Genomic DNA, 20,511 nt, shown 5'->3' with positions numbered 1-20,511 from the left:
ATTATCTAACTACAAGTGGTGAAAAATTATTAAACTTTTAAAAATTGTATATATAATATGTGCATATATGCAATAACCCCTTATTTCAGATATAGCAATTTCATTCTGCTTTCTAGAGATTACATGAAATAACCCCTGAAAATTTTAACTGAATATTCTAAAAGTACAAAAAAAAAATTGGATCTTTTTTGTTTATACTTAGTGTTCAATCATTCTCAACCTGCAGAGGGACAGAAAGAGAGGAAGGGAGGGAGAGAGAGAGGGAGAAAATGGGATTGAAAGAAGGAAAGAGTGAGTAAATCAGTCAATCATGGGCCCTGCCCCAGCCCAACAGAGCCACAATGGGTTCTGGTCATATTTCTTAAATTTTCTCAGTGGCTCTAATGATTTCTGTAGTTGAAAATCATTGTCCTGAGCTGAAGTTCAGTTCATGTGTGCTGAGTATCAAAAATCAGATTTTCCTCCAGCTTTCTATGGGGGTAAACGAAATCACTATTCATGCAGTTATGCGAGCTGGAAAGCTGTGGTTCACTGACGTCTTTCTTTCCCTTAACCTCCACATTCCTTCTGTCAACTAAGCCTTTGGTTTTAATTCCTAAGCAGTGCCAAAGCTGACCACTTCTTTTCAAATCTGCTCTTGCCATCACAGTCCAAGTTACACTTACTTCCCGCTTGGACCACCAGTGCCAGCTGAGTCAATTCCGGCTCACGGTGACTCACGGGTCAGAGCAGAACTGTGATCCACGAGGTTTCAGTTGGCTGGTTTTCAGAAGTAAATCACTAGAACTTTTTCTGAGGCACCTCTCGGTAGGCTTTAACCACCCACCTTTCAGTAGGCAGACAAGCATGTTAACTGTTTGTACAACCCAGAGACTACTTGGACCACATGAATACCCTAAAGCCCCCTTATATCCATTCTTGTCCTCATATAAACTGGTCTCCTTCACTACAACCAAAGTGATCTTTATGAAAAGATAATCTAATCTGCCCATGTCATGCATTTTCTCTCCTTTCCCTGCTCCCTACTTAAAACACTTTGATAGAGTTCCATTAAAAAATTCTTAACGTGGACAATCATGTTCTTTAGACATAGCCTCTCACCACAGTTCTGGTATCATTTCACACTGCACTCCTCCTTGCTTGCTGCACTCCAGCGACACTTACCACACTATCTGCAATACATTGTTTTTATTGAAAGCCACTGGCAGGTGGTGTTTGCTGTGCATGCCTGAATGTTCTTCCCTGCTCTCTTTGCCTACTGACTCCTACTTACTCTTCAGAACACATATCTAATATAATTCCTTCAAGAAAGCCTTCCTTGACCACAGTGACTTGATCAAATGGTTGTTTATCTCATGCACTTATCACAATTATAATTTGGATTTTACTAGGGTGATTATTTGATAGTCTTTTCCTCCCAGCAGACTGTAAGTGCCATCACGGCAGGAACTTACAGACTATAAACTGCCGTATCAGCCATTATTTTCTTTACACAGTCACATTTATGGTATAAACTAAATGTCAGGTTTACACGTGTTTCCAATTTTTAAAGGGGATGGTAACATTTGGAGAAGTTATGCAATCTTCCCAGAGTTGCACAATTACTGAGTAAAAGGGCAAAAGTTAAAGCCTTAACTTCTGACTAAATATTGTTCTTAAAGTCACATTTAACAATGCACAGAGAACAACTATTGGTCTCTACTCAACTGGAGCAAAAGAGAATGAAGGAAACCAAAGACTCAAAGAACAAACTAGTCCACACAACTAATAGCCCACAAAAATAACAGCTTTTTCAAGCCTGAGACCATAAGAACTAGATAGCGCCCAACTACCACTACCAACCATTCTGAACAGGGATACAACAGAAGGCCTTGGATAAAATAGAAGAAAAATGTAGAACAAAACTCAAATTCATTCCTGAGGTTCACCCTTCAGCCAAAGACTAGGCCAGCCTATAAAACAATAATGCTCGTAGTTCAACCAGATATACAAAACTAAATGGGCACCAGCCCAGGGGTAAGGACAAGAAGGCAGAAGGGAACAGAAAAGCTGGAAGAATGGAAATGAGGAACCCAAGGTCAACAAAGGGAAAGTGTTGACACATCGCAGGGTTGGCAATCAATGTCACAAAACAATATGTGTATTAACTGTTCAGTGAAAAACTAATTTGCTCTGTAAACCTTCACCTAAAGCACAATAAAAAGTCAAAGAAAAAAATGATAAAAAACTGAAAATAGGATTACCATATGACCTAGCAATTTCACTCCTAGGTATATACCCAAAAGACTTGGAAGCAGAGAGAGACTCAGAGACTTTCACATCAATGATCATTGCAGTACTATTCACAACAGCCAAAAGGTGGAAACAACCTAAATGCCCATCAGCAGATGAATGGATAAACAAAATGTGGTGCATACATACAGTGGAATAGTACTCGGCCAGTAGGAGAAATGAAGTCTTGACACTTGCTACAATATGGACGGAGCTTGAGGATACTATGCTGAGTGAAATAAGTCAAACACAAATGGACAGATATTGTATGACCTCACTTACATAAAAAGACATGAAAAGGCAAATATATACAGACCAAAGTTTATTAGTGGTTATCAGGGGTGGGACGAAGGGGTAAAGGGGGTTAACAATGATGGAGAAATCACATTGATTAAGGGTACAGTTGCAGAGCTGATCAACATAACTGCTGTCGATAAGTTGTACACCTGTAAAAAGTTGAACTGGCAAAAGCTGTGTGATAGATATATTTACAACAATGACAATAAAAAAAAAAAGTAACTGCTGAGGCTGTTTATGTACAAGCAAACATCTCATGGGATTTGATCCCTTGGTTTTTTGAAGGTTTAGGGTCATGGTTTCATGGGACATTGCAGTTATTGGCCTAATAACGTGCTTAGTGCTTTTTTCTGTTCTGTCTCCTAGTTCACTGCATAGTGTTAGAGGTCTTAAAAGCTTGCAGTTGGCCATCCAAGGCACAATTGGTCTCCCTTCGCCTGGAGCAACAGAGGAAGAAAGAGAGTCAAGAATAGAAGGATAAGGAATGTGCAGTTAATTGCCTCCATGAATAACTGCCTCCTTTGCCATGAGGCTGGAGAACCGGATGGTGCACAGCTGTTATTGAATATTTTGATTTAGGATTCTATAGAAGAACCCTGATCAAAAGGGAAAAATTCAGGATGGATTTCAAATTCTCATGGACTGTAGACTTGATGGAGCCACGGGGGCTAGATGAGTCCCTGAAACTATTGCTCTGAGATAATCTTTAAAATTTAAACCAAAAATATCCCGATGCCTTCTTAAAATCAAACAATAAACAATAGTTTAGTTTAAATAGTAAAAAATGCCAGCTGTGAGCATTATTCTCTTTTAAGAACTACTATAGGGGATCAATGAGACAAAAGCAACCTGAATGATTAGATAGGAACCTTAGAGGGCAGTGAGTTTATGTTAACAGGGAAGGAACAACTCAGAAAAGGAGGGTAAGAATGTTTGTACAACTCAGAGAATGTTATCAATGCCACCGAATTGCACATGTAGAAACAGTTAAGTCAATGTATGTTTTGCTGTGTATATTCTCAACAATGACAAAATCTAAAAATTAAAAAAAAAAATCAAATTCTTAAAAAAAAGGTCAGACTTACTGGACCAATAGAGATTAGAGGAACCTCCAAGATTATCACCCTAAGATATCCTTTGGAATTGGAACTGAAGCCTCTCCCAGAGGTCATCTTTCAGCCAAATAATAGATTGCCTTATAAAATAAACGATATTGCCTGTGAGTACTGTGCACCCTTCAACAACTATATCTCAACTATATGAGACTACATGGTCAACATTTACCCTAAAGCAAAGGTGAGAAGGCAAGAGGGGCAGGGAAACTAGATTAATGGGAACAGAGCAAGCAGAACGGAAAGAATGAGAATGCTGACACATTACGAAAAATGTAACCAACGTCACACAACAATTTGTATAAAAATTGTTAAATGGGAACCTAATTTGCTGGGTACCTTGCTTGCGGAAAGTGAAGAGCACTTGAAGCACTTCCTGATGAAGGTCGAAGATTACAGCCTTCAGTATGGATTACACTTCAACATAAAAAAACAAAAGTCCTCACAACTGCAACAAAAGTAACATCATGATAAACGGCAAAAAGATAGGAGTTGTCGAGAATTTCATCTTACTTGAATCCATCCTCAATGCCCATGGAAGTAGCAGTCAAGAAATCAAATGATTTACTGCATTGGGCAAATCTGCTACAAAAGACCTCTTTAAAGTGCCAAACAGCAAAAATGTCACTTTGAGGACTAAGGTGCACCTGACCCAAGCCATAGTATTTTCCTGTCGATTTTTTTTTTATTTTATTTTTATTGTGCTCTATAGGGTTGCTATGAGTCGGAATTGACTCGACGGCAGTGGGTTTTGGTTTTGAGTGAAAGTTTACAGTTCGAGTTAGTCTCTCACACAAAAATTTATACGCACCTTGCTTTTTTTTTGCTATATACTCCTAAGTAGAGACAGCACACTCCTTCCTTCCACTCTCTGTTTTCATGTTCATTCCGCCAGCTTCTGACCCCCTCCACCCTCCCACCTCCCCTCCAGACATGAGATGCCAACATAGTCTCATATGTCTACTTGATCCAAGAAGCTCAGTCTTCACCAGTATCATTTTCTATCCCATTGTCCAGTCCAATCCATGTCTGAAGAGTTGGCATTGGGAATGGTTCCTGTCTTGGGCTAATAGAAGGTTTGGGGACCATGACCACCGGGGTCCTTCTAGTTTCAGTCAGAACATTAAGTCTGGTCTTTTTACGAGAATTTGGGGTCTGCATCTTTTTTTTATCCCACTGCTTTCCTGTTCCCTCAGGGGTTCTCTGTTGTGTTCCCTGTCAAGGCAGTCATCGGTTGTAGCCAGGCACCATCTAGTTCTTCTGGTCTCAGGGTGATGTAGTCTCTGGTTACGTGGCCCTTTCTGACTCTTGGGCTGGTAATCACCTTGTGTCTTTGGTGTTCTTCATTCTCCTTTGCTCCAGGTGGTCTGAGGCCAATTGATGCATCTTAGATGGCCGCTTGCTAGCGTTTAAGGCCCCAGATGCCACTCTCCAAAGTGGGATGCAGAATGTTTTCTTAATAGATTTTATTATGCCAATTGACTTAGGTATCTCCTGAAACCACAGTCCCCAAACCCCAACCCCTGCTACGGTGGGCTTCGAAGCATTCAGTTTATTCAGGAAACTTCTTTGCTTTTGGTTTAGTTGCCCCAGTATTTTCAATCAGCTCATATGCCTGCAAAAGCTGGACAACAAATAAGCAAGACCAGAGAGGAAGTGATGCCTTTGAGGCACGGTATCAGTGAAGAATATTTAATGTATCATAGACTGCCAGAAGAATGAACAAATCTATCTGGGAGGAAGTACAGCCAGAATGCTCCTTAGAAACAAAGATGGTGAGACTTCCTATCACATACTTTGAACATGTTATGAGGAGGGACCAGTCCCTGGAGAAGAACATCATGCTCAGTAAAGTAGAAGGTCAGCGAAAAAGAGGAAGACCCTCAACGAGATGGACTGACACAGTGACTGCAACAATGGGCTCAAGTATAACGATTGTGAAGATGGCTCAGGACCAGGCAGAGTTTCGTTCTGTTGTACATAGATAGGGTTGCTCACAGCACCTAACAACAAATTTGTTGTGTAAACTTTTACCTAAAACACAATAAAATATTATTTAACAAATGTACAAAGAATAATTTTTACTTGCATAGTTTTATCTGTCTCTAAAAAATTTTTTTTAGTTTTTATAATCAAGTAGAATCTCTTCTTGTCCACATTTTATAACAAAGCTTGGCTTTATATGGCTTGGATCAGGTGATCAGGAGAGCTTAAAAAGAATATTCTTTAAGTCACTGTAGTCTTATATGGGGCAAAACTTCATTTAAAAAATATATTTTATTCTCCATTTAAACCACTTGTGCCAATACAAAATATAGTTGCAAAGTATATTGATTTTAATTATTTGTACAAATCCTGTAAATACATGAAGGATTATAATTATTTTCCACTACGTCATTTCAGTTCTTGTTGCTTCTTTTTTTTTTTGGTCCAGAAAACTCTGCAAACTAATCACTCCTTAGATCTTCACACTAAACTAGGTTCATGGTATTGTATTATTTGTAGTTTAAGGTCAAAGTTGAGATTCTGTATATTTAGACAGGCAGTTTAACCTTCCTAAGCCTCATTTTTCTCATCTATCAGTAACAATATAAGCCAATGTCATACAAATATCTGAACAGTAAGCATATACAATGTTTAATACATAATCAGTGTGCAGTCCTGGCAGCTATTATCATCGTTTTTAACTGATTGTCCTGAAAAGCTTCAATTAAATTCTCTTGCCATTTAGTTAGTTTTGAACAACCCAGAACTACCCTGCTAACTCAGCAGAGACTCAGTTGGCTACAGGGCTTCTAACCAGTTTGTTCCAGTTTAAACCCCTGCTGAGAATTTGCATTTCTTCTCTTTTTATTGTAGTTTAGGTGCAAGTTTACAGAGCCAGTTAGTTTCCCATTCAACAATTTATACAGCTTATTTTGTGACATTGGTTGCGAATACTTGAATGTGTCAGCACTCTCCCCTCTTCCTCCCTGGGTTCCCTGTGTCCCTTTGCCCAGCTTTCCTGCCCCTATTGTCCTTCTGAATGTTGCTTTTGGACGAATGCTGTCCTTTAGGTCTCGTATAGTTGATTGTTCTGAGGTGTACATTCCTTACTGGTGTTATTGTTCATTTTATAGACCTGGCCATTGTATGGCTATAATGGGATCTCTGGGAGTGATTTCTGCTCCAAGTTTGAAGAGTGTTGAAGGGCCATAGTCTCAGGGGCTCCACCAGTCTCTATCAGGCCAGTAAATCTGGTCTTATTTATGAGTTTGACTTTTGTTCTACATTTCTTTCCCACTCTGCCCATGACCTACTATTGTGGTCCCAGTCACACTGGTCGGTAGTGGTAAGTGGGCATCATCTAGCTCTTCTGGTCTCAGGAGAGTGGAGGCCGTGGTTCATGTGGTCCATTAGCCCTTTGGACTAATTGTTTCCTTGAGTCTTTGGTTTTCCTCACTCTTCTTTACTGAAGACAGGAGACCAGTTGTTTTATCTTAGACGGCCACTCGCAAGCTTTTAAGACCTCAATAGCTACTCACCAAGGTAGGGTGTAGAACATTGTCTATATGGATTATGATATGCCATTTGACCTAGATGTCCCCAAAGACTATGGTCCCTGGCCCTCAATACCAGTCTCTCAGTCCCAGGAGGTATATGATGATGGCTAAGAAGTTCTCATGACTGCATCCCCTGTGCACACTATTGCATGCATGGGTATATTTGCAGCATGTACACATATATATATGCATGTGGGTATACTGCCATATGCGCTCCCACCCCTGCTCGGTGTACATATATACCTATGTATCCACTCGTACGTTATTGTATGTTATTACTGTTGTTGCAAGATTATATATGTATTAGTATTTACTGTCCTTGCCTTTTACTCGTGCATACCACCTGGGGAATCTTGCTAAAACGTAGATTCTGATTCTGTGTATCTGAGATGAAAATGCAAATTCTCAGCAGGGGTTCGAATCAAAACAAACCAGTTGGAAGCCTCGGTTAGCTGTACACAAACAGAAGCCTTTGCACAAATAAACAATGTTTAACACACTCACCACACACAAATAATTACAATCGCAAACTGCAACAGCATAGTCAAGCAATGAAGATGATTAAAAGAACAACATGGATTGAGATTCTCTTGGAATGGGAGTTGGAGGTGGTCTTTCCATAGGAATTCCAGGACATGGAACATACTAAACTGAGCTGGGAAGCTTCCTTAAGACTGCATAGACGTATTATGTTCCCTCAATCAACAGGGACATGGAAATACCTTTACAAAGTGTGTACATGGGCATACATTCCAGAGATTAATTGAGAAACTCGGTTTATCCATTCTAACAAATGGTTGTCAAATTGCATTTTCTTTTTCTCCAGAACTATCAATAGTTTTCCTTTCTCAGATTGAATATATAAATCCAAAGACCATATTTCATGAACTAACTATGGTTATGAAGCTCCTTCATCTATCTATTTCGAACCTTTATTTACCCATGTATTTTTTCTTTCATTGTATCAGATTTGAACAACCACTCTTTTTCACCCTATGTGTAGCCAGAACCATCTGTGGCTCTTGTATTGTCAATGTATCAAGGAGCCCTGGAAATAGTATTAAAAAATGTTATCAACCCCTACTGCTAAATCATTTCTTCGTTGCACAGTTGCAATATTTTATCAGCTTCAAATTGTAGTAATTGTTTTACTGCATTTCAGAATAATTTTCTAGAAGGGTGATTGTACTGATAATTCTTTGGCGATCTTTTCCTATTAAAGGTGCAGAACTGCTTCAGGGAAAAACTATTTTAACAGGGAGTTGCGAGGTTTTATTATTAAATTATATGCAACTAAATGGTAACAGGGAGGCCTAGTGGCTCAGTGTTTAAAGGCTCAGCTACTAACCAAAAGGTCAGCTGTTCGAACCCACCAGCTGCTCCACAGCACTAAAGATGTGGCAGTCTACTTCCATAAAGATTACAGCCTTGGGAACCCTATGCAGCAGTTCTCCTCTGTCCTATAGGGTCTCTAGGAGTCGCAATCAACTCCACAGCAGTGGGATTGGTCTTGGTTTAAATGCTAACATACTTCTAGCTTGTTTTACCTACCAATCTGTAAAAAAATGCTAAAGTAAAATCCTTTTATGTACTTAAAAAAAAAAAAACTTTTTGCAAAGAAAACAGAAGATCTCTTGCAGGAACTACAGAGTGTGCTGATTCAATATGAAAACTAAGCTTGAAAAATCAGTTAATGTTATCAGTGTTCCCTATTTGATAATAAAAAGTCTGAATTGATTTTTTCCAGTTTTAGTACAAAAAAAGACATAACGAATTTCAGCTTGATATAATTTGAAATAGCCAATATATTAAATCCCAAAGTGAAATTTAAATTGGCAATTGTGTCAGATCCAAGTCCCCAAATGAATATTAATTTAAGAACTAATCATCTTCCAACAGGTTGAAGCTTCAAAAAGCTAGTTATGGAATAAAAGCTATTAGATCCATTACCATAACAATATTGGGTATTCTTTGTTTAGGAGACTAGAGCACTAACGTTCAGTATTTCTGGCTATTCTTGGCATCGTTTTGCCCAGGGATTTATTTATTTAAAAAGAATTTTTTTCTGCATATTAAATATTAGAATCCCTATTTTACAGATGGGAAACTTGATACTGAGTGACCTATCTGTGTTAAAGTATAAGGTCAAATCTGTTCATTAATGTTGTATCACCAGGCTATACTAAGTTAAACTCTGATTTTTGAGCAGGTTCATTGCATAGAAGTGAATACATATTTTAGTTTTATACATACACTAAAAAACAAAGAAAGAAACAAAAAAACCCACATTCACTGCTGTCAAGTCAGTGCCAGCTGATAACGACCTATAGGGCAGAGAGCTGCCCCACAGGGTTTCCGAGGCTACGATCTTCACGGAAGCTGCCACGTCTTTCCTCCCCGGAGCCACCGGTGGGTTCGAACCACCAACCTTTCAGTTAGCAGCTGAATACTTAACCACTGCACCACCAGGGCTTCTGTCCACAGACCTTAAATGTACTCTTTGATATGTGGCTGTGTCGGTGGGTAGGTGAGAACATGCAAACACATTAGGTACAGATTTACAGTTTAAAACTTGACTAAACCAGACGAAAGGCTACGTGTTCCATCCTATGCCTCGTATGATTTGTGTTGTTGTTGCTGTGTGCCATCCAGTTCATTCTGACTCATAGCAACCCTATATGACAGAGTAGAACTACCCCATAGGGTTTCCTAGGCTGAAATCTTTATGGCAGCAGATCGCCTGGTCTTTTCTCCTGAGGAGAGGCTGGGTGTGTTCAAAACATCAACCTTTAAGCCGAGCGCTTAAGCATTGAGCCACCAGGGCTCCTTAGTTCTCCTGTAGTGCTCAGCAATCTGGCTACTGCAACTGAAAAGTTACATGATAGAAGTCCCTGATCTGCAAAAGCAAACAGAGCTTGGAGGCACTTCAGAACAGTGCAACGATGAGTAAGTAACGTTTCATATGAAAATAAGTTATTTGCAGTTAACAGAAAGTAACAAGCTGTACTTTTCCCTGGACTGGCTGTAAAATCTACCCAAAAAATGCTTCTCAGCAAGTACCGGACACCATGCTGACACATAAAAAAATAAATAAAAATAAGCCTGGTTCTGCCAGTACCTATCTAGATACCTCATCAGCTTTCTACACTTCAGTAAACTGCGCCTCACTCCAGTCCACTTAGCTTTTCATGTAGAATTCAAAGGGGCCTCATTTTGTTCATCTTGTCCAATCCTCCTGTTACAGAAATGGGGAAACTGAGTCAAGTGACTTTCTCAAGCCTACAGAATGGCCTTACCTGCCTGACTCAGATTTCCTAACTCCTAATCTCTTGCTCGGAGTCCTGGTTGCACAGTGGTTAAGAGCTCGGCTGCTAACCACAAGGTCAGCAGTTCGATTCCACCAGCCACTCCTTGGAAACTCTATAGGGCAGTTCTGCTCTGTCCTGTAGGGTCACTGTGAGTCAGAATCAACTCAGTGGCAAAAGGTTTGGTCTGGTTTTTAATCTCTTTCTTTTCTCAATACGTTTTACAACTCTTGAGGAATCAGTACACGCCTTATAAAACATCTATAATATAAATTTCTATAAATTTCATAACATTCGAAATGTATTCAGACTGGTATCCAAAGTAAAGGAACCTTATGTAGATCCTCATCTTAGGGTAAATAATTGCTCTTTAATTTTCACTTGAATGAACAGAGACTCTCACATCGAGCATTTACGTGTTGCTGTCCAGTCAATTCCAACTCATAGCGACCCTATAGGACGGAGTAGGGTGGCCTCCTAGAGTTTCCAAGGAGTGTCTGGTGGATTTAAACTGCCGACCTTTTGGTTAGCAGCCATAGCACTTAACCACTTAAACCAAAAAAACCAAACCCAGTGCTGTCGAGTCGATTCCAACTCATAGCAACCCTATAGGATAGAGTAGAACTGCCCCATAGAGTTTCCAAGGAGCGCCTGGTGGATTCAAACTGCTGACCCTTTGGTTAGCAGCCGTAGCACTTAACCACTATGCCACCAGGGTTTCCTTAACCACTTAGGTACCCTTAAAACATTCAATAAGTGTTAGTTGAATAAATGACTCATCTGAATGATTTTTCCAATGTTTTACAGTTAGAGTTTTAGTATAAAGTGTAGAATACTAAAAAAAAAGTTATTCAAAAAAATAAAGGAATTGCACAACTTTGAAAGGACAAGTTTTCTCTCGATAGTCAAACAGTTACGATGTAAAGCAGCCTCATTAAATCATAAGTACTTTAACCTTTTCTTGAAAGAAGAGGAAGATTTAAAGATTTATAAAAAAATTTTGCCTAAACTGGGAAATGACTCATATTTGACATGTATTGAAATGATAATGCTGATTTCAATAGGTGCTCCAAAAGCATCTTACTCCCAGGAGAGTAATTCAGGAACAGTTACCTCTTTGCATTTAGATTTTAAACTTTGTTTGTGAGGATTTTAATGTACTACTGCCTGCTACAACACGGCACAGTCTCACAGGTAAGGCAAAATAAAAAGGCAACTGAAAAAGGAAATGTTTTTTTTTAAATAATTGTTGACCGCAAAATGTGCAGCAAACATATCTATTTGACATCTTCTGCAGATTCCCGTTCTTGGCAGTTCCTATTTCCCCATCTTTAGCATTATAGCTCAATTCTTCTGTGGCAAAATGGACGAGTTTGCGATCTAGAACAAGTAGGTCCCACAGCCACTAGCTACTGAGAAAATGGGAGGTAAGCACTGGATTGAAACCACCTGTGCCCCAGTCAGGGCCTTGTACGAGGCTGAGCTACACCTTTGGACATCCCCTGAGGCCTGGTGGCAAGGAAACCCTGCTCTCTGCCAGCTGCACTCGCTAAACTCAGGCGCTAACTGAAATCCCTCAGTCGATACTGCATTGCACACCAACTGAATATTCCTTTGTCAGTGGTTTTCTCTCTGCATTTGTATCTATATTTAAATTTTCTTCCCTTCCTCCTTTGGTGCACTGCTTTGCCAAAACATGGCAGAATTGCACAGTTACAATCAGGCAAAACAGAGATAGTTGCAAAGGGTATTTACATTACCAACAACAATACCTATGCTGAAAATGACTTTAAAGCCAAATAACAACTCTCAAGGCTCTCTGAGGATGTCTGCTCACCAACCGCCTCAGGGAAAAAACAATGTGAGAAATCAAAGGTAAGTTTCATAAAATGAATGGGGGTGCAAATCTCCTCTAGTGGAAACAGGGTTTGCATGGACCACTGTTTGGACACTCAAGAGACAGCATGCACCGGGAACTACCAATCCCTGCACGTCTGGTATGAGAGGAAGGGGAGGCTTTTGGCTGCCTTGGGCCATTCCAGTGCCCTGAAGAAACAAAGAGACAAACTCTGCCTCTGTTCCGGGACTATAAATACCACACATCTCACAGCTCTCTCAAACTGCGGTTGACAAGTCAAGTAATAAGGTAAGACCTCTGAGTGCCTGAAGTGTAAAGTTCATTAGTTCTAAGGTCAGCATTTTAAGGCAACAGCCAAATTTCATTCACGTCATCAGATGCTATGTGAGAAAGACAGTTGTAAAAAACCAAGCAGCGGGTTTAATACTGCCATGACAGCAAGAGAGGCCTCACACATTTTTGAACAAAATGTACTAGCCAAGTAAAACAGAAATTTCCCCAGGATATTGTTATTCCAAATACCTTTATATTTAAGCTTCTATGGGAGTTTTTACAGCTATTTTGAGGAGAAAATGCTAGTATATCAACAGAAGCATCATTAGATTATTTAAATATTTTTCTTCTTTGGTTGTCGCTTACACGTACGTGAAATCCAAGAGACACTGCTTCCAATCTGTGGGTAGCTGCCATTTAAAGGAGAGAAAGGGAGACAGACCCTTGTGTTTAACCAAATGTTAAATACTTTTCATTTTACTCACCTGCACACTCAGATGAATCCATTTCTTCACAAGAATTCTCCCCAGTGTCATTACTTTTATTGGAGGCTGCAAACCGTTTACTGTGCGGTAATAAAACATGGTCTCTTTCTCAGATATTGTGAGTTTGAACACAATCTGCCCATCCACTGCCTTTTCTATAACACACCTTAGGAAGCAACCAGAAAAGAGAGAAAAGGTCAGCATCCAACCAAAAGACATACTAGGGCACCGCATATAGTGGCGGTCAAATGACCCAAATTCCACTCAAAATGGAGCACAATGAATAAGGGCCTGAATCCCATCATATTCAAAGAAAGCTTTCTGGCAATGAAGAAGCCCTTTTATTTAAATTAAAAAAAAAAATAGGATTCTTACTTACAATACATTCCCCAGAGTCTCAGCACCCTTCATTAGGGATTCATGACAGAAACTAAAGTGGCAAATCATTCTGCAAAACTAACATTTAGCCCATTGGCTCATTAGTTCCTTTGCTATTTCTTTCACAGGAAATGGTACAACACACGACATCCCGCTTGGGTACTGGGTCTTCAGTGCACATCCTTCCTTTTCTTCTCATATGAAGAGAATGTAGCGCCCATGGAAAGCTCAAAACTGCTAGCCCCGTGGTCTGACTCACTCTCTTTAGTTCCCACGATGAAATGGAGAATGGACAGTTACAGCCTCTACTTGCCCCTTCCTCAGCCGGCCAGAAGCCACAGCTGTGTCCGTAAGATGACTGGCTACCTATCCATGACCACAAAGCCCAACTGAGGCACGGACAGAATGCTAATGATCTCGCAGGAAAGGTCATTCTATCTACTAAGAACATGGTGAAAGTATATTTTGATAAAACAGAGGATTTTTTTTTTTTTTAAAGTTGTAGGTCTAGATTTAGGTCAGTTTTCAAATTATTAAAAAATCACTTTTGACCTTGTCACAATGGCACACCCTTAAGACTCCTTCAAATAGGCATATAACATCATTTTTTATGTTTTAATCTATGTTATGGATGGAACTGTGAATCCCCAAGATATTTGAAGTCCTAACCTCTGGTACCTGAATGTGACCTTCTTTGGAAATAGGGTCTTTGAAGATGTTATCAGTTAACTTCAGGTCATACCGGAGTGGATTGGACCTTAATGCAGTATGAGTGATGTCCTTACAAAAGAGAAGAGACACAGACACACAGGCAAGGCGCCACAGGAAGGCGGAGGCAGAGACTGGAGTGACCTACAAGCCAAGCAACGCCATCACCAGAAGCTGGGAAAGATGCAGGAGCAGATTCTACCCCAGAGACCTCAGAAAGAACTAACACGGTCAATAACCTGACTCCTAGTCTCCAGAACTGCGAGAAAATAAATTTCTGTTTTTATAAACCACCCAATTTCTGTGACTCTGTCAGAGCTGCTCCAGGAAACCAATACAACTTATATTCACTTGAACTTATTTTTTACTAATTACAACATCATCCATTTCTGGCTACTACGTGCCCTCTAAGCAGAAACAGATGTGAACCCAAATTACACTCCTCTCTATCACATTTCAACTTCACAAGTCGTCTTTTGAGCAGGAGAGAGAATCTTATGAATGGATCCCGAGTGGATGGTTCCCAAAGATCCGCTGTTTAAAGACAAATATCGCCGACAACAGCCACAAACACCTCCCCAAATCACTAGCTATAAACACGCACAGCAGTCTGGCTCTCACAGACAAGAACCCACGAAGGTGATGCGTCCCAGGAGGAGAATTTCATTAGTACTTGGGTAGCCTGGACCTCCCTCCTCCTGCTGGCCTCCCACTCAGCTCAGGCGTCAACTCCTCCCATGATGATGCCTGATCCTGGCACCTTCTCCCGCTCAAGGTTTTAAAGGGGCCTTGTGCTCACTTAACACGCTGTGCTCCCTCTCTATAACATCAGCCCATCTGTCTTCCCTGTTAGAAGGGGGAGTCATTGCTTACAGGGGCACTGCTTCTGTGTGGGGTGATGTAAATTAAAGCTCTCGAGGATGGATAGCGGTGATGCTTACACAACATGGCAAATGCCATTACTGCCACTGAACTATTCACTTAAAAATAGTGAAAATGGCAAAATTTTTTGTTATTTATATTTTAACACAATAATTTTTCTTTTTTTCTTTAATGATGAGTTACTGATTGAATTGAGGAAGTAACATCAAAGAGCAAAGACCGGCTCAGCCAAAATTATTGCTAAAGATATTTTAAAGTATTTTCTAAAGGGAGCACTCTTGACAAGTCTCCTCACTTGCATCTACTATTTCCCTGATTGGAGAACACTCAATAGTTTCTATTCTTCTATATTTTCTGACAAAGTTCTCAGAGTAAGTATCCTGTTTTAACTTAGGTGGATAGGTTTAATTGATATGAAGTTTTTACATAAAGTGGAAATAAAGGTTTTATATAAATTCTGCTGTGCATTCTTTTTTTAACCCTTCTGTAGCTGGATATGTCTAAGTCCCTGCAATGAAAGAGTTCTCTTTATCCCCTGACTTCAGAGCTTAATCAATCTAAGAAGAGTCTACTTCTCTTCATTTTTCTTGAGTTTAAATCTACAAGTGAGAATCTGACCATTATTCAAGAACATATTTACCAACTGCAGACTTATTTCCCCCAGCTTACTGAAAATGCATTTCTTAATATGTTATTGATTCTCCTCCTTGCTATTTTGTTTGCTTGTAAACATACTAGCTTTGGTAGATAATGAATGTGAGGGGAAGGCAGGTAGCAAAATATTTAGGAACTGGATTTATTCTGCTCCTGAATAAACAATAATTGGATAATCCATGTTTTATTTGTTTTACTTATCTAGTGCAAACACCCTGAAATTCCCCCAATTCCCATGGGTATTTTAGTTTTGAGAATGGAAACGACCTTGATACATGGAAATCTCAAAAACATAAACCAGGCGCTACCACCTCTATAAATACCCTCTCTCTTATTTATACAAAATGATGCCAATAGAAGATGAATTTGGTACGGAGGTGTCCCTGTGAGCTTGGGGAAAAACAAAAAAAAATTATCCTACCCATATATTTGTCAAGAGACAAATTCTTAAGACTCTTTGGATCCTAGTTACATAAACTAAGTAGGCTAAATTTACTGGAATTTCAAACAGGGTTTTCTTTTAGGGGAGATACAGAAATAGGGATAATGGCTCGTGATTATTCTCACTCCAAATTTAAAACAAAATGAAAATATGCCAACTTTCACTTGTCAAACTGAAACTAAACACCAAAGACATTGAAGTCATATTTGCTTACAAGATTATAAGATTTTTCTGGTTTGTTTCACAAGCTTATAGACATTCAGCCAAGATTTTTAAACAGAAGAAAACATCACAAGCACAAGGGCCAAAGCCCTACAGGAAGATAAAAGATAAGCAAAAAAATGCCCCCAAACTGTCTTATTATAATTTCTTGGATTAGCTCTACACATTTAAAGGAAACATTGTACTAGATATAAGCTTGAGAAAAGACTACAGAAAGAAAAAACGATTAAAGAAACAAAAAAAATGATGATAAGGTAGTTAAGCCTTACACAGAGGCACTCCCTGTAAGGTAGGGCCACCTGTATCACCTGTACCTGATTTAGGGTAACTTGTTGGCTGCAAATTGTAACTGGAAACAGATGGCTTAGCCATGTGTTCCAGGCTAAAACCTCGAGATAAAAGAAGGAGCACTCAAAAAGCATAAGAGCAAAGTATAGAGTCAATGAAAATTACTTTTCCAAATCAACATACGTGTTTTACAGCCTCAAAGGAAGATCCCCAGGTAGGCTGAATTTTTAAAAAATGGTAAGAAACCAGAGGGTAACTAAGGTAACACAGGGGGCGCTGAGGAGCAGTCTCTGCTGGCCATTGCATTTCCTTCTCCAGCTAGGAGAGGTCACTCAGCAATTTAAAGCTAATCGCTGTACGTAGGCCCCTGAAAGAACCCCGATCCACACTCACTGAGGGCATTTCTACCGTGTCAACAGCATGGAAACTTTTTTGGATCTCTCATGCTTCCCCACACATTTCCTGACTAATTAGAAAATGAAAACACCCCAAGGGAAAGAGACGAAAGCTGTTTTTCCAGAGATTGAGTGTTACTCATTTACCCCTTTATTAAACTCGTATTACTGAACATGTTCCCTGTGTCAAACATTTTTTCTTGGGAAAATAATGATGAATAAAACACGGTTGTAGCCCTCAGAGAACTATCTACCTAATAAAGATTTTATACTCTTGTGGGCAGAGGTTGTTTATATAAACCATGATGAGGACTTTGAAAATACCAGTTATTTATATTACTAGTGCCCGTGCTTATGCTAAGCCTGGTCGTGTCTCTGAAGGCTAAAACCCAAGTTCAGCTAAGTATTAAGAAAGAAATGAGTCAGCCTGCAATGAAACTATTCCCACACAATGTTTTTTGATGGTTCATTTCATCTATAGAAATAAAATAAAAATTTAAAAAGCCAAGACCATTGCCATGGAGTCGATTCCGACTCATTGCAACCCTAGAAGACAGAGAAGAACTGCCCCATGGGGTTTCCAAGAAGCAGCTGGTGGATTCGAACTGCTGGCCGTTTGTTTAGCAGCCAAGCTCTTAACCACTGTGCCACCAGGGCTCCATAGAAATAAACAAAAATAATTTTTAGAAAAAAAAAAAAAAATGGGGGGTTCCAAACCCAGATAGGAAAGACTAAGGTAGGAGTAGGAGCCTGGTGGAGCAGTGGTTAAAGTGCTCTACTGCTAACCGCAGGGTCAGTGGTTCGAACCCACCAGCTGCCCCACACGAGAAAGATGTGGCAGTCTGCTTCCACAACGATTATAGCCTTGGAAACCCTGTGAGGCAGTTCTGCTCTGTCCCACAGGGTCACGGTGAGTCGGAATTGACTAGCCGGCAACAGGTTAATGTAGGCAGGGACCTTGAGTCACATGCATCCTGAAGTGTTAGCCTTCGTTTCTGTTTGGAATGCAAGTTGCACGAATCTTCATGACTACTTGATTTTCCAGGGCCCTTTTTTTTTTAGGTCTTCTTAGTGAAGCTTGCACCCCCGCTACTACTTACATTACGCCTTCTTCCTCAGGTTTCAACCACACGGCTAAAGTAAACGATGCCGCCAGCCTTGGAGGAGGAGGAGAAGAGAAGCAATTCTTGTGATTTCCGAAAATAAAACTCGGAGACTTGCTCGGGGAGCTGGGAGGCAGGCCGTGCTCGTCTGCCGTGATGCAGCCCCGGAGGCCTGCTGAGAGCAGGGCCGTGTAGGTGGGGGACGAAGACCTGAACGGGCAGTCCTGAACGCACAACCTCTGGCTACAGAACCGAACGCTCTCAGCCTCCACCGAGCTGTGACAGAAGGTGCTTCGGTCTGGTAGTCCACACGTTGCTTGGCTTGGCACAACCGAAACGTTCTTGAAAGCCCCGACATTCTCCAGCCTTGGGAAAAGACCCCGTGAGGCGGCCAATGGTAAGGAAGCAAAACAGGCAAAGATCAATGTTTCAATGACCTGAAACCAGAAGCCGAAGCCCAGGGAAAGAGCCAGGCAATTCATGTTTACAAAAAAACCCTCTCCTCCTGATAAAGTATTCCTAAATAAATAATAAGGCCCGAGCAGCTGGCCAGCAACACTCTAAGGCAGGGCGCTTCAAGCAACGTTGAGAGACTCCATCTTCGGGCAACTGCAGACACGTTTTCACAGGGAGGTAACACCAAGGGCGCTCTGAGCAGCGGCCAAGACATGAGCAGCAGCTGGTAACTGTGAATCGAAACACAGGAGTGTCACGGAAGAGCTGGGCCGTCTTTAAAACTTAAGTTGATCCCCTGACAAAGAGACATTATTGAGCCTCTCAAAAAGACATCTCCAAGTGCATTGTTTAAAGAGCAGAACCGTCATTCTTTGGGCAAATGTCTTGTTTGCCTTGGGTAAGCCAAGCACTGTAAAAGCCCACAGGACACCCACTTGTGCAGTGTGTCTCACTCGCCACACGGTCACCCCCCAGGGGATTAGCACCACCTACTCTACTTAACAAGGTAAAGGACTGAACAGACTTTCCTTACACACGCACCCTATGCTGTAACACAGAGCTAACTTGCAGATGCCCGAAGTAAAGCTGGCAAAGCGCTCCGGGCCTTTCCCCCTCACCCCAGCATGTACGGCAACTTTAAGCTCATGGTAAAGCTGATTAGGAGCTCAGTGCCATCTGTCTGCCCTCTGCTTCCTATTTTGCAAAGGTTTGTATCGGTGCTTCCTCAGATGACTGCGTATCTGTAGGTTAAATATGGACCCCTAATACTGTGCCAGTAATCGTATGGGTAGGTAAGCTGAGTTACCATTTTTTTATTGCATGTCAGTCAGTCCCCCCAGTGTGACAAATGGGTCGTCAACAGGACTGTGGTCCCTCGTTGCCTGGCAACACGGCAGGAACCCAGGTTACTCTTAGCAGATAGGCCTCAGCAGAGGGATGCTGAGAGGAGGACTTGGACAAGCAGGTAAAACAGTCCGCACAGCAAACCCCTGGTTACCTGAAACTCAGAGCGAAGTCCGCTTGTTGGCCCGCGTGGAACTGGGAGCCCCAAGCTTCCAGGCGGGGACCTCGGCCAGTGGGAGGGGCCTGGATGGGGTCACGCATGCATAATTTTAAAGCAGCAGTACACCTCACCCTCTAATCCCGGGCTGCCCCCCTCTTCCTGTCTACTCCCGTGCGCCTAAATCCATGTCATTCCCTAATCAAGATGACCTGCCACTAGCAGACAGGAATGCAATGAGTAATTGCCAAAGCTCTTTCTTTTTTCTGAGGTATAATTGGGATTATGCCCCCTTAATACGTTGACAGGCAAGCTGGGTGGCACAAACGGTTAGGTGCTAGATGACCCGACAAAAGTTCGGCAGTTTGAACACACCCAGAGAAGCCCTGGAAGAAAGGTCGGTCGCAGCCATTGGAAACCGTATGTAGCAGTTCTGCACTGCACCCAGGACGTTGCCATGAGTTGAGATCAACTCCACACCGACTAACAGTAGCAGCACTATATCGAGGTCCCACTAGCTTGGTAAGGCGCAGCAGTTAAGCACTCAGGTGCTAACCGAAAGGTCAGGGGTTCAAACCCACCAGCTGCTCAGCGGGAGAAAGAGGTGGCAGTCCACTTCCCAAAAAATTACAGCCTTGGAAACCTTATGGGGCAGTTCTACACTGTCCTATGGGTTCGATGGCAATGGGTTTGGTTTTTGTTTGGGTTTACTAGCTTGGTGCACGGATGGAAGCTTCTGCTGACCCTTCAGTTGTTACTGACGGCTCACCCTTGGATACTCTCCTAAACACATACACCTCTGTAGATTATGAGAAACATCTGATGATACCTCTAAACGTT

At 41.1% G+C, this 20,511-nt stretch overlaps 1 protein-coding gene across 1 annotated transcript in view; it reads right to left on the bottom strand.

The window, feature by feature from the left end:
* Positions 1–18,726, bottom strand: part of USH2A (usherin) — an 894,134-nt gene extending 875,408 nt beyond the window's left edge. The window contains exons 1-2 of the mRNA XM_003419876.4: positions 18,213–18,726; positions 13,144–13,309 (exon numbers count right to left, since the gene is read on the bottom strand). Of these exons, the coding sequence (XP_003419924.2) occupies positions 13,144–13,309; positions 18,213–18,697 (651 nt within the window). The 5' untranslated portion in view covers positions 18,698–18,726. The remainder of the gene's footprint in view (positions 1–13,143; positions 13,310–18,212) is intronic.
* Between the last annotated feature and the right edge of the window lie 1,785 nt (positions 18,727–20,511).

This window comes from Loxodonta africana, chromosome 25 (assembly GCF_030014295.1).
Source record: "Loxodonta africana isolate mLoxAfr1 chromosome 25, mLoxAfr1.hap2, whole genome shotgun sequence".
Classification (NCBI taxonomy): domain Eukaryota; kingdom Metazoa; phylum Chordata; class Mammalia; order Proboscidea; family Elephantidae; genus Loxodonta; species Loxodonta africana.
This window is presented reverse-complemented; position numbering and strand designations above follow the sequence as displayed.